At 42.2% G+C, this 14513-nt stretch overlaps 2 protein-coding genes across 4 annotated transcripts in view; one reads left to right on the top strand and one right to left on the bottom strand.

Annotated features, from left to right (window-relative positions):
- LOC311242903 (MSL complex subunit 3-like) overlaps positions 1 to 14168 on the bottom strand; it is a 55276-nt gene extending 41108 nt beyond the window's left edge. For 2 of the 3 annotated variants that reach the window (XM_084331966.1, XM_084331968.1), the window contains exons 1-5: positions 13980 to 14168; positions 10964 to 11046; positions 8709 to 8804; positions 2279 to 2412; positions 1166 to 1263 (exon numbers count right to left, since the gene is read on the bottom strand). In XM_084331966.1, the coding sequence (XP_084188092.1) occupies positions 1166 to 1263; positions 2279 to 2412; positions 8709 to 8804; positions 10964 to 11046; positions 13980 to 14078 (510 nt within the window). In that variant the 5' untranslated portion in view covers positions 14079 to 14168. The remainder of the gene's footprint in view (positions 1 to 1165; positions 1264 to 2278; positions 2413 to 8708; positions 8805 to 10963; positions 11047 to 13979) is intronic. The other variant, XM_084331967.1, reaches the window with a different exon arrangement.
- Positions 2623 to 7020, top strand: LOC311242892 (uncharacterized protein). The gene is made up of 6 exons (XM_084331956.1): positions 2623 to 2669; positions 3118 to 3153; positions 3641 to 5531; positions 5655 to 5714; positions 5916 to 5987; positions 6696 to 7020. The coding sequence occupies exons 3-6, from the start codon at positions 3644 to 3646 to the stop codon at positions 6896 to 6898; spliced, it is 2223 nt and encodes a 740-aa protein (XP_084188082.1). The 5' UTR covers positions 2623 to 2669; positions 3118 to 3153; positions 3641 to 3643; the 3' UTR covers positions 6899 to 7020.
- Positions 14169 to 14513: the final 345 nt, after the last annotated feature.

The following is a 14513-nucleotide window of genomic DNA, read 5'->3' as shown; positions in this document are numbered from 1 at the left end:
AAAATGACTTCTCTTCCGTCTGTGATATAATCATAACCCATAATGAAGCAGACCTCATTTGAGTTACAGATTTAAGGGGTTAAACAACTACTACTACTGTTACTATTACTATCACTTAAAGGTGGACGGTATAAACGGTATGAATTTGCACTACGGTATGGATTTTGACTATACCTTCATACCTTGTGACCGGTAGACTAGAGCAGCTACCGGTAGTCACAGCAGTAGCAATGACGTTAATGTTACTTGACGATTCACTCGACGTTTGCAGTGGTCGTTGCATAGTGTTTAATTGTACTGAGTTTTTCTCCACTTGCTCATGGACCTTGCCATATAGTTTGGGCATTTCAATTTGGCTAAGGAGGCTGAGAGGAGACTTGCTTTAGCGCTCTAACGTGACTCTGCGGCACCAGTTTTACCCCTTCAGAAGCATTTATATAGACATTTTAAGATAAATTAATATACCGTGATATATACCGTTACCGTCTATGCTTAAAATTATACCGTGATATACATTTTAGACCATACCGTCCAGCCCTGCTATCACTACAACTACTACTGTTACTATTGCCATCACTACAACTACTATTGTTACCATCACTACTACTACTGTTACCATCACTACTACTACTACTGTTACTATTACTACTACTACTACTAATGTTACTATCACTACTACTACTACTGTTACCATTACTATCACTACTACTGTTACTATTACTATCACTACTACTAATGTTACTATTACCATCACTACTACTGTTACTATTACTACTACAACCGTTACCATTACTATCACTACTACTGTTACTATTACTAATACTACAACTGTTACTATTACTACCACTACTACTACTGCTACTATTACTATCACTACTATTACTATCACTACTACATGTTGTTGTCTTTATTGTTATCCAATTTATTTTACATTATAACAAATATTGTTGTTTTTTTCTGGATATACAACGACAAAATTATAATCTTTCAATTAGTCAAGATATTTTATATATTTTATCATATAGTATCAGCGTGTATATTATATCAATACAAATGTCAATAAAAATGGTAAATTAAAAAAATGAAAGGAAAAAAAGCACTTGTCATGCTTTATCCAAGTATTCAAAATGTATTTAAATGTATATGTATGTGCGTTTCAAGTTACCATTTTGTCAAGATCTTCGGAGGAGTCACTCTCCTCGCTCTTTAAAGATTCAGGGTCAGAGTCGTCCTCGTCACTGTTGTCCGACGACGAAATCAAACCTGGAAGAGTCAGATGAAAGGTTTAATAGGGGAAAGGGGGGGAGAGAGAGAGTGACAGAAATAAAAAGAAAGACAGACAGAGACAGAAAGGACAAAGAAAGACAGAAATAAAGAGATTGGTATCCAATAGCTTCGTTTTAATTCAGATATTCTTAAAATCCCAAGATCGATATTTTGATTTGATATCTTTATTTCGAACATGCAAATGAATACAAACAAACAAATAACTAAACAAAAGCAAAACACAACTCAATCTACATGTTCGAAAAGGAGTAGGAAGAAGTATACACTTATTTAATCCTACCCCTTTTCCACTACTCAATGAGTGTACTATTTTAAAACATACAAAAATAAATATATATATATATATATATATGCAAAACAAAAAAACTAAAACTATATATGTAAAACATGAAAGAAATAAAATAAAAATGTAATAAAATAAAAATGTAAACACCCGTGAATATCAAGTCCCTTCCTCATCCCTGTACCTCGTGAACATAATTTCCTTATACATCAGTTTGAATTGTCTCATGTTTGGACATTGCTTTAGCACCACATTTAGACTGTTCCATAGTTTCACTCCACATATTGAGATGCAGTGTCTTCTCATGGTAGTGCGTACATTTACAACATTTAAATTGAGTTCTCCCCTCAGATTATAACCCCCCTCCCTATCAAAGAACAGTTCTTGAATGTTTCCTGGAAGTACATGACCTTTTGCTTTATACATTAATTGTGCCGTTTTAAATTCCACAAGATAATTTAACTTTAATGTTTTTTACTTTAAAAATAATACGCATAGATTAATAATTTAATCTATGCATTTTTGCTGTGGATATGTGAAAATGTTTGCTAAACGGTTTTTCTAGCGTTGTGTGCCGACGCCTGGCCCCGCGTGACACAGCAACATGAGGACACTATGAAGGACACCTTGGGAGACAAAGACAGAGACAGACACCCAGGGACTGATAGGAGAGGAGGAGAGGAGAAGAGGACAGGAGGGGTGTCTCACATGCGTCGTCACTCTCATCCTGGTCCTCCTCAGGGAGAGTCTTCAGAGCAGCGGAGTCAACACCCGGAAGACGGCGGCGTCGCTTCCCCCATCCCTTTCTCCTCCTGTCAACAGGGGGAGAGAGCAAACGCACCCTGCCTCAGCATCAGTGCCATCATTCATGGATTACAATGAAACCCTTTCCAAATTACACTTGGCCTGGTCTGAAGAGGAATTAATGTGGTTGTATATGAATTCAGCCTTTTTTCATTCACCATCAATTAACGGAACGTAAACCAATCCCGGTCACCCTCTTTATCTGGGAACGCCCAAACCCAACTTCGGTCACGCCCCATCTTGCGCGGCATTCTGGATCTTTCCTCACAGCCCCACCAGATTTTCACGTCGAAAGGTAGGTGATATGAAATCATACTTATTTTAGAGTATATATATCAAATTTCATGAGTATTCATCTATATTTAGTCATCTAAAGACTACTAGATGTGAACGTTTGTACCACTGCAACGTTATAATTGTTCGAATGTGTTCGGGGCGACGCTGATTTCCAAGTAAAAGTAGCTTCCTGTTCCTTAAACACGAACTCCCACTCGCCCCAAGATGAAGTCAGATTGTTTGGTTATGTTGCTAGCATATATAGCCAGTGTTTTGTCCGACGAAATGTGTTGTACATTTGTAATCTTAATAAGAGATCTAAGTTTGTCTGAACGAGTGATGAACTGAGGTTGCGCGAAAATAATCGAAGGGAGAACAATAATTTTCGCGGGGAAAATAATGAACTGGTTTTCTCTCTCCCTCTCTCTCTCTCTCAATCTCTGTATAAAAAAACATCTGAAGCATAGACAGTGACAAAGTCCAGAGACAGCACAGCAGACACGGTAGGTTTGTGTGTGCTTGTTTGTTTCTCTACAGGTGAATGGAGGTGTGTGTGTGTGTGTGTGAGGCTGCCATGCTGAACTGGGTGAAGGTAAGGTTGTGTGTGTGTTTGCATGTCTGGTAATATTTCAGCATAATCATTTTAGTTTCATGCTCATTCATATTCAAGTTCATTAACAAAAGGCAAGATGTTCTTGATACCTTCCATTGTTCTGCATCTTTTCATCAGAATTTCACTCATATCCAACAAACCATAGCAATAAACTAAATTCATCATTGAGGTCAACAACCTCCTTATCCATATTCAAAAAAACAATTCAAATCTAATTTAATTTCATCATAAATCACTCACATAAGTTCCCTCCTAGCACTGTTTTTTTTAAATAATGTGCTAAATAAATCAAATAAAATAAACTTGTCAGTCGTACAATAATAATAAAGTTCATATTATTTTACTTTCTTGTTTAAAATATTTTTGTGTGTTTGCAGAGCATGCCTAATATCCGGCAAATGCGGAAGAGGGAGAGGAAGGTGCGTCTGTGGACCCAGGAGGCCATGGATCAGGCCATTGCAGAGGTCAGAGCAGGCAGGTGGAGTGCGAGGCGGGCAGCCACGTTGTTCGAGGTCCCTAAGTCCAGCCTGATCGACCGACTCAGCGGAAAGGTGTCTCTGGCCTGCAACATCGGCCGGGGCACCTATCTGACCCCTGAAGATGAGAGTTCCCTGGTGGAGTACTGCTTGTACTCTGCCAGTTATGGGTTTCCGCTGACGAGGTCGCAGGTCCTGGCCCACGCCCTGGCCATCTATAACCTCCGTCACCCAGGGAACCTAAAAACATCCCTTGGCCAGGGGTGGTGGATCAATTTTAGGGAGAGGCAACACCATCGCCTCACGATCCGGATCCCGGACACCATTGACCGTGGGAGGGCAGCCTGCGCTAAGAGGGGGGCCATAGAAGAATACTTCAAGCTCCTCACCAGCACCATGGAGGAGCACGGGCTGAGGGAGAAACCCCGTCATATTTACAACTGTGACGAGACGGGGTTTCAGATGGACTCCAACCGGAGGAAGGTCGTTGTGCCCCGTGGGACGAAGCACGCCTACAGGCAGGCCCAGGGAACCAGGGAACACATCACGGTCCTGGCCTGCCTCAACGCGGCTGGGGAGGACGTCCCCCCTTTTATTATTTATAAGGGGGGCTACCCAGGAGGGCCCTACAATAGGGAGGGAGTCCCCAATGCCCTCTACGGGAAGTCGCCAGCGGGGTACATTGACTCAGAGCTTTTTAGGAAGTGGTTCACCGACCACTTCCTGAAGTATGCCACGGAGGAGCGCCCGCTGCTGCTTGTGATGGACGGTCACCAGTCCCACCTGGATCCAGAGCTGGTCCGGACGGCACAGAGGGAGAGGGTCATTCTCCTGTGCCTACCGCCACACACCTCTCACATCCTTCAGCCTCTGGATGTGAGTTTCTTTGCACCCTTGAAGGCAGATTTCTCCGGGCTTGTGGGAGATCTGTCGGCAGTTAGCCACTCCTTCATGATTTCTAAAAAGGAGTTTTCAAGGGTGTTCAGAGACACCTACCAGAGGCAGAAAGATCGGAGGGTGGTGGTGGCTGGCTTCAGGAGGTGTGGCCTCTACCCTCTGGACCCTGCGGCTATTGATTGGTCGAGGGTCATGCCGTCTGCCCCTCCCCCTGCATCTCCTGGTGCCAACCCTGCTGTTACCCCCCAGCCCAGCCCCCCACCCAGCCCCCGTGCTCCTAGCCCCCGACCCAGCCCCCGTGCTCCTAGCCCCCCACCCAGCCCCCGTGCTCCTAGCCCCCCTCCCAGCCCCCCACCCAGCCCCCGTGCTCTAGTCCAGGACTCACCCCCCAACCCCTACCTCAACCACCCCCTTGTAACAGCAGGGAGGATCACAGCGGACCTGGGACAACTCCTGGCCCAGATAGAGTTCACAAGAAGATCTGGAAAGGTCAGGAGGAACACCACCAAGGCCCGCCTGCTCACCGCCCAGGAGATGACGGATGCCATCGATGAGACAGAGGACCGCGCCGCCCGCGCCGAGGCAGGAGCTCTGGCCAGGGCAGACCGACAGCGGCAGCGGGCTGAAACTTTAAGGACTCCCACAACCTCCTCCCGTACCCCGCGTGGTGGCTCTCTCCCCAGCCGCAGAAGAGGAGTGTCCCCCGGGGCCGCTCCCACCACCAGCTCCGGTCTTTCCATCGCCGGTCCCTCAGCCTCAGCCTCCATGCCCCCCTCTTCTGCCTCCCACAGTCTGCTGCCCGCCTCTAGCCTCCACACCAGCACTCGCCTGCCTGCTTTGAGAGGGGAAGATCACCACCCCTCCACCTCTTCCTCCCCAACAGCCATAATGGATGGTATTTATTTATTTGTTTTCTTTTAACAGTTATTTGGGAGACAACATTCTCAGTTAGCAAAAAAGTATAAATTTTTTTATGAATAAATAATCATGTTTTATTGTTTCTTAACCATTTTCTCAGAGCCGGCAGTCCCACCGCAGTCCCACCGGGTGTCCCAGCCAACTTCCTCTCCCTCCCACCGTAAGCTTTTTCAAACAACTGTGAAAAAAACACGATCTACAAATGTCCATGGCCAAAAGGAACAGGAAGAAAAACTCTTATTGTACCTGCCCCTACGGCCTACACACACACACAGTACACTGATAGACTGTTCATAGCGCAATATTTACCAAACCAAACAAAATAATTTTTTTGAGTGGTGCTCCCTTTTTGTGTCTGCAGCCTCCTGTATTCCTGGACCAACAGGAGCATCGACATCCTCCTCCTCCCACGCCAGACCCACGACACCCATCGGCATGTTACTTATGTTTTTTGAGTTTGTCAGGGCAAACTTATGAATTGTTATTTATTTTGTAAAAAATTTGCTGATTTTATACAAATTGCTGTGGGGCACTTTGAACTGTGGTCCATGTGTGAAAAGTACTATATAGATAGTTATTCATATTTATTACATGGCGTTTTCACATTCGCCGAAATGCTTGCTTGTGATTGGTCAATAGCCCGTGTCAGAGGTCCGTTATCACACAATAATGACCGCTGTGGGACAATAATGACCGCTGTGCGCAGCTGTTCGCAATCAAGCCCACTACAACACTGTATCAGTGCTGCTCAGCATATGCACAGCTGCACTCAGTCATGCAATCAGACCAGAGACCTGCCGGCTGCCGATAATAATAATCACTTTATTTGGGCTGACAGAGCCACAGAACAACTGCGTCTTCATTTGATCTAGTCTTGTCGATGAATTAGGTATATTGTTAGTAAGTTAGCCATGTAATAAGCGGGATAATGTATAGCTTTACTCGATCATTGTCGCAAAATAATTGACCTTCACTGACGTTTAAAACACCTCAGCGCTGCGCCTCGGTATTTTAAACTCCGTGTCGGTCAATTATTTTGCGACAATGACCTCGTAGCTATACATTATCCCTTACTTATTATTGGACCTTGGTATATTGTAATCAAGCAGCGTCATAATAATAAATTTCTTTTTAACTGCAGGTCACACCACCAAGAGGCAGAAGCTGGGGATCTGGCGGTGTGGCCGGTGTAAAAAGGCGAACCCCCCTGTGGACTCTGAGGGTTTGGTGTCGTGGGTCCAGTGTGACAACTGTCACAAATGGTTCCACACCATGTGTGTCCAGTGGGAGGAGGAGGAGGACGAAGATGCTAGTTTCTGGTGTTACTGGTGTTTGGATGAATGAGTGTATGAATGAGTGAGCGAATGAAAAAATTTATAAATATGTATGGTGTGCTGTAAATAGTTATTGTTCTAAGTTATGTTTATTGTATTTTTTATATAATGTTTATAAAATTTTATGAAGTGCTGGCTGTTGTGTTAAATTTGTCATATTTTTGTTGAAAACACATGTACTCACAAATGTTAATGTGACAAGTGATTGTGATTAATATTTTGTTTGTTAGACAAATAAAATGGGGATGTTGTTTGCTCCTGAGATGAGATGGTAGACAAACGACACTACCTTCCAGCTGACAGTAGATGGCAGCATTGATTTTAAAGGATGAAAACAGGTTCAAACAAAAGAACTCCATTTTCCAAGACCTTTTTTCACAGTTCACAGGTCAGCAGGTCGGTAAAAGTTGATGAAAATGCGATCTGAACACAGGAGCGTTAAACTATGAATGCGCCCTCACGTCACCTCAGTACAGTGACCGTGAATGGCCACCTAATTATCATAATTAAAGTGCATCATTAGCATTATGTTTGTTGTCTAAAGGGAACTAAAATGGTAAAATTTAAGTTTTTAAATGATATCCGCATATATAGGACAAATAAAACAGCGTTGTTTTGTAAAAAACTCCAATGAAAACGGCGCAAGGTACGTAATATTCGCTATTGTTATGCAAATGTGATAGAATCCTATAAAAAGGTGGACGCACTTGGGCACTGTGACGTACCCGACTCGTCCTAAACAATGGTATAGGGGCGCGGCGCTACTATGACAACGCGCCAGCACCACCACGTGTTTTTATGCAGTGAAAGCTTGGTGCCAGCTTAGAAACAGACACATCATTGTCTAATACGGGATTGCTCTGTCCTTGGTTCCTCTGTTCCACGGTGTGTGCAGATGTGCGTGTGTTTAATGATTAAAGTATTGTGCAACCTTATAAACTGTACTTAAATAAATAACTTATTTGGAATGTGTTTGCCATTTTATTTGCAGGAAATTATAGCTTTCTTTATTGCATATTTTTTTGCCTCGCGGACAGGGGGGCACAGCGCCCCTCCGGACCACCCCCTGGTTGCGACTCAGCACCATCTTGTTTTAAAATCCTGGAGAAAGCAGTGGCAATTTTAAATCATACCCGGGACGTCGTGAGGGGGACGTCCTTACTTTCAGGCCCTGGTCTAGGGCTGGGCGATATGGCCTAAAAATAAAATCTCAGATTTTTCTTTTTTTAATCCGATTTACATCTATTTTTATTTGACACAAACAAATTCTCAAACCAAGATGAATTTCCCTATTGGGATTGAAGTGCAAACCTAACTTTCACCAATCTTCACTTAAAATAATAATAATATATACCGGTACATAGATATATATATATATAAAAGGTTACTCTTGATCAAACAAAGATGAATGTCCCTATTGGGATTAATAGTGCAATAACTTGCTTTTTCACCAAACTTCACTTAAAACAAATAAAAGGTGCCTCTTGATCATCAAACAAGAATGAATTTCCCTATTGGGATTAATAAAGTGCAAATCTAACTTTCACCAAACATAACTTTTTGTAAAATAAAAGGTGACTCTTAAAAAAAAGTTTTTAATTTTTTTTTGAAAATCGATTTTAATTGTTCAAAATTGTCCTAAATCATTAATTCGAATTAATAGATAAAATAGATTAATCGCCCAGCCCTACCCTGGTCCCATCGAAATAACAATTTGATAATCCTACTGCAGCTTGCATATACTATCGACACACTCTGTGATGGTATGGTACACTGAACTTGCATGAGTCGCGACGGAGCGGTGATGGGTTTGAACTTACATGCGAGCCACAGCTTTGCGTGCCAGTTTACGCTGTAATTTGCGGTTCTCAACGGTTTCCCTGAGAACATGATCCTCCGCTGCCCAGCGGTCCCAGCTGAAATACAGAACAGAGGCCACACACACGTTATTACACAAATATCATCCCACCACACACAGTCAGATTTATAGGCACATCCTAAAAAGGAGAAACACTACACCGCCAGCTAGGGGCTGGGCAATATTGTCAATGTAGTAGAAAAGACTCACGCACATCCCAAGTATAGTCACGGGTGCTCGACTCAAATAGATATGTAAGGTTGTGGAAAAAAAGTCAGCACACCGTCTGCCGTGTTCCCAAGTTTAATATACTTTAACACACTTTAACGTTGTGTTAAATTATATTAAACTTGGGAACACGGCAGACAGTGTGCTGACTTTTTTCCACAATATTGTCAATGTACCAGTATATTGAATATTGTTTAAAGGAACACACCCAACATTTTGGGAAATTAGCTTATCGTCTTCTCCAGAGAGAGACAAGAAGATAGATACCAGTTTCCTCGCTGTTGCGTTTAGCAGAAATCTATCTGGCTGCATGTTAGCCTAGCTTAGCACAATGAATGGAAGCAGGCGGTGCCGGTTAGCCTTCGGGAGAGGTGTTAGTTGGACAATGCCTAGGCTAACCGGCACTGTCCGCTTCCATTCATTGTGCTAAGCTAGGCTAACGTGCAGCCAGATTGCTTTCTACTGAATGCACAGAGAGGTACTGGTATCCATCTTCTGTATTTTATTTTTTTATAATTTTTTAAACAAACACATAAACAAACATGACAACACACGATAAGATATACAAGCATTAATTGTCAGAGCACATCCAATGAAATCACATTTTAGTTAATTGTCTTATATAAGATATACCCCTAATACCTGTTATCTAAAAACCTACACACATATGCTCCAGCTCGAACCCCCCCCCCTCCCGGACCCCACCCTGGGTAGTACCTCCATTATCCCTCGCACCTAACCAGACACTACCATTATAAGCTAGCTTTTATTCTCTCCACCACTTCTAACCACATTGACATTTTGGATTCATTGAGACCCAGAATTCTTGCTGTAGATATTTCTTGATAAATCACATCGAGATATGTAAGAAACCAAACTTTCCGGCACATTTTTTCCGGTTGAAACCAGCGTGATGCGATCAGCTTTTTAGCTACTGTGATACCCGATAAAACCAATCTCTTTAGCTGTGGATTTACTGCAAACTCAAAAACATCATTCAATAGTAATACCGAGGGGTGTACTGGTATATTCCAAGATACGAGTTTTGATAATTGTTGGGTCACATCTTTCCAGAATGTCTTAACTGGTGGGCAGTCCCAATACATGTGCACATGTGGTATCCATCTTCTAAGCTAAGACAGTAAGCCAATTTCCCAAAATGTTGGCGTGTTCTTTTAACTGCAATATTGTATCATGTTTTTAAATAGAATTTTAATAATAATTAAATAGTATGTCATATTTTTCACAAAATGATTTCTCAAATGTTTGTCAATGTCAAGTGAAAATGACAGTTTCAGAGGATTGTATCACTTTCCATTACCATGCAGCAGACCAAATCTGGAATATCTAACACATTATTTTCCAAGTGTGATATACATGATGATGTTAATGTTGAAAAAAGGGCTTCTGAATATCATGATTTTTCCCATACCGCCCAGTCCTACCTTCAGCCTGTTGCTATTAAAGGAACATGCCAACATTATGCTATTGCGCTTACCGTCTTCTCCATAAAACTATCCGGCTGCAGGCTAGCCTAGCTTAGCACAAATTAGCAGAGTTTTAAGCTAGGCTAGTGGTCCATATCTGCTTCCATTAATTTGTGCTAAGATAGGCTGCCTGGCAACTGGATCGCTTTCTACTGAATGTGCAGAGAGGAAATTGGTATCCATCTTCTTGTCTGAATCTGAAGAAGACGGTAAGTGCATTTCCCATAATGTTGCCATGTTCCTTTAACCCCTTCACTGCTGCACTACCAAACGGTTAACCCTTTAACTGCGACAATACACAGAAGCTTAACCCTTTCACTGCCACACAACAGCAGGTTAACCCTTTCACTGCCACACTACAGCAGGTTACCGTCTGTAGTGTGATAGTAAAGGGTTAACCTTCTGTAGTGTGGCAGTGAAAGGGTTAAGTTACAGAAATGCAATGGTAACTCGTCACTCCACTTGGCAGTAATCGGGCCGCTAAGCTAAGTCACATTATTACCTCACATTCCAGCCGTTGAAGTGAATTAGGTACTTTGGGAGTCTCCTTCCACGCTCATCACTGCCTAACACAACATCAACGACCTGGGTGTGAGAAAACACGGAAACCACACACACAAAGACATCTATTATACATCTTTTCATAAACATTCTATTTTAGGACAAGTTTATTTCCTGTTGTAGGGCAAGGAAACTATAAAAGAAGGACGGTCATCACGTCACTGACTGTGTGTGTAGTATGTGTGAACGCACATTGGTGCCAAGTGTGGAAACTTTCAGTTTGACCCGACATTGAGTTGAATGGGATCAACCTCGTTTATGACCTCTCATTTAAACAGGTTAATTACCTTGGATGTCAGAATCATCTGCAATTTGTTGATGTATATTTCCTCAGATAGTTGGTATATTTAGAATTTAACACAGGCTTCAATAGAATTGGCACCAAAGTCTAGCACCAAGCAGAGCATAGAATGGTGGTATTCTGATGTGATGATGACCCTTACTTATTTTAGTTTCCTTGTGGTAGGGTTTGCCAATTAGCTGACAGTAAATATACAATATGGCCCAAGCTCACTATGAATTGAAAATGGGGGACCCTGATGTAAACAAGACAAACGTCTTTCTCTGGTCGAGCCGTACTGTATTGTACCCATTCTGCAATCATTAATTTAATTCAGCTGCTTCCCTAGCAACGGCATTCTTCTGAAAAGGTCTATAGTGTATATTATTGATCACACTATGAGGAAAGTCACAGCAGTATAATTAGGCTGCTAAAGCTAAGTGACATTATTTAGGCTAGTTAGCAGAGATGAGTGTGATAATAAAGGTCAACATCAAAAAGCCATGGAATAATAATAATAGTGTATAACGGATAGAGTTAGACCTGTCAGGAATGAAGGGGAGGGTTGTAGGAACAAAAAAAACAGGATATCATCCAAACTTACAAAAGTCAACATTATAATAGTAAACCAGGGGTTATTATTCCATCCTTTTCAACCCAGACCGCTATATAGCATATAACGTTAGCTATTCGTGCCTGTATGTGTGAGACAGTCAGTCTGCAAGATGTGTGCTGGGTATCTGTGTGTCTCCCAACCATCACTGGGATGAATGAATGAAAACTTTATTTAACAGATTGCAGAATGGGTACAATAATACAGTACGGCTCAATACATACAATTGTTAAGGGAATGCAGACCAGAGAAAGACTTTCGTCTTGTTTACATCAGGGTCCCCCATTTTCAATTCATCATAACATACACGACATACAGATAGACAGTACTGCTACATCTATACATTTATGACATACCAGATTTACAAATACAGTACTGTTTGTGATACAAAAAGAGTCTAGAAAAGAGAGTATATACATTTGACGTAGAAACTGTACATTATGACAAGCCCTCACGTCGTCCTCCACCATCAGATGAAACACTTCTCAACATGGATCATCAGGGTCACAGCCACGATGTAAACAAACCAGTCTCGTTCACACAGCAGCTCACTTTATAGCTCATCACCACTTAGCTACCGTTAGCTCACCGGCTAGCTAGCTAGTTATAGCCACCATGGCAGCGTCAACCGGTGAAAACGTTTAATTCGTAAAATACACTCGTTTGCACAGCGAGTTCGAGTAGAAATGGAACTTACTGTGTCGCTATATCAGTTCACGGTTGTCAAATTACACAACACACAGTTTGGCCGAGCGTGTTGCCATCACGGCCAACCTGGTGTTAGGTTAGTTAGCTGAATGCTAGGTGCGTTTGTTTATCTACACAGTGACGTGCTGCTTGACTTTGGCCCAGTTGATATGAGCGGGGTCTGTAACATGTTCAAGTTTCTCAACTTTCTTTATTATTTGTCATACAGAAATACAGAACACTTTGCCATGAAATGTTTCTCTGTTTGGCTCCTGAGAGTGTGCTAGATAATAACGAGATAGTATAAACAAGTATAATAAGTATAAAATAGAATGTCAAGAAGTCAAGTAAAAACAAGTGTAACACAACAATTGTTCAGTATTACCTCTATATACATATATATGAATATGTAGCATGAAAACTCTTATCGCTCACTATTTAACTCATCTGTATGTTTTAGGAAATCCCTGAACATGAGATTGCATTGGATTGTGATAGATTATTAGTTACTGGGTATTTCAAAGTACCTCATATTTGGTACCATTTTGAAGCTACCAACTAGGGCTTTCCAATGATATAAAATAAGTGTATGATTATCATCATAATGTTATTATTATGGTCCTGTAGTTGCACTTGAACTTGTTGAAATTAAACTTCATTAAATTAATTTAAGCACTTTCCTTGCTTATTTTAGATGTGTGTAATGAATGAAATATGTTTTAAATAGCATAACGTTAAATTGGGGGGGGGGGGTGTACGTTCGCGTTTTCTTGTGGCGCCTAAACAAGCACCACTCAATGAACTCCAATGTACAGTTTCTACGTCAAATGTATATACTCTCTTTTCTGGACTCTTTTTGTATCACAAACAGTACTGTATTTGCAAATCTGGTATGTCATACATGTATAGATGTAGCAGTACTGTCCATCTGTATGTCATATATGTTATGATGAATTGAAAATGGAGGACCCTGATGTAAACCAGACGAAAGTCTTTCTCTGGTCTGCATTCCCTTAACAATTGTATGTATTGAGCCGTACTGTATTACTGTACCCATTCTGCAATCTGTCAATCAAAACCACTCAATGAACTGCACCCCATAACGCCGCTCTTCCGAGACGAGGCAGTGGGGTAAGAATGAAGCGTACCCCGGAAGTAACCCATGCAGTAAACCCACTCTGTATGGAGCTAGCTGGGGCTAACGTTAGCTAAGCCGAGCCGAACCAGTGCGCCTTCCGTGGCCTAGTAGTAACGGGACAAAACAACCAGTGTCCCAATTCCACACATTCAAGTAGAGCCCGAGCTGAAGCCGACATTCTTTAATTCGCGCGCATGAGCAGCGACATCGTGCAACAACAAAACGAATAACAACGTTACCTTCGCGTCATACAGCACCTTGGCTTTGGTCGGGTCGGGTTCAAAACACAGAACTTTTTCTCCTTTGTGAAATTGAAATCTAACTCCCCGCGAATTCATTTGTTCATGGCGGCCGCCGCCGGACCCCTACCTACTTAATTAACCCCTTCCTTGCCGAGCTGTACCCGGCTGTGGGGTCTTCCTCTACAAAAAAACTGTACGGAGGGAGGGCGGCGCTGTTGCTGTTGCGGCGTAGAGCTGTAACCATAGTAGTAATGTAGTACCACACACTGACCGAGAGAGGGCGCCAGTCGCACACGAAGATAACAGCAAATGTCTTTTTGATTCTTCTTCTTCTTCTTCTTCTTCTTCAATGGTTTAATGGCAGATCGCAACCACTAAAGGCGCATGCCGCCACATACTGAACAATCCATTTCAACCATATCCTCTTCCTCCTTCTCTTGGGATTTGATGGCGCATACCGCCACCTACTGTACAACCCAGCAACTGGAGCAGATCAAGCTAGAACCCGATAAAGAAAGGAAAACAACAATA

This window comes from Notolepis coatsorum (genome assembly GCF_963971535.1).
Source record: "Notolepis coatsorum genome assembly, chromosome: 1".
In the NCBI taxonomy this organism is placed as follows: domain Eukaryota; kingdom Metazoa; phylum Chordata; class Actinopteri; order Aulopiformes; family Paralepididae; genus Notolepis; species Notolepis coatsorum.
Note: the sequence above shows the minus strand (reverse complement) of the source record. Positions and strands in the feature narration are given on the sequence as shown.

Excerpts from the sequence above, each read along its gene's own strand:
- LOC311242892 (XM_084331956.1), top strand. The coding sequence starts at position 3,644 with ATGCCTAATATCCGGCAAATGCGGAAGAGGGAGAGGAAGGTGCGTCTG. Across the intron at positions 5,532-5,654 it reads CCCAACAGCCATAATGGATG|AGCCGGCAGTCCCACCGCAG; the intron begins GTATTTATTTAT and ends CCATTTTCTCAG. Across the intron at positions 5,715-5,915 it reads AACTTCCTCTCCCTCCCACC|CCTCCTGTATTCCTGGACCA; the intron begins GTAAGCTTTTTC and ends TTGTGTCTGCAG.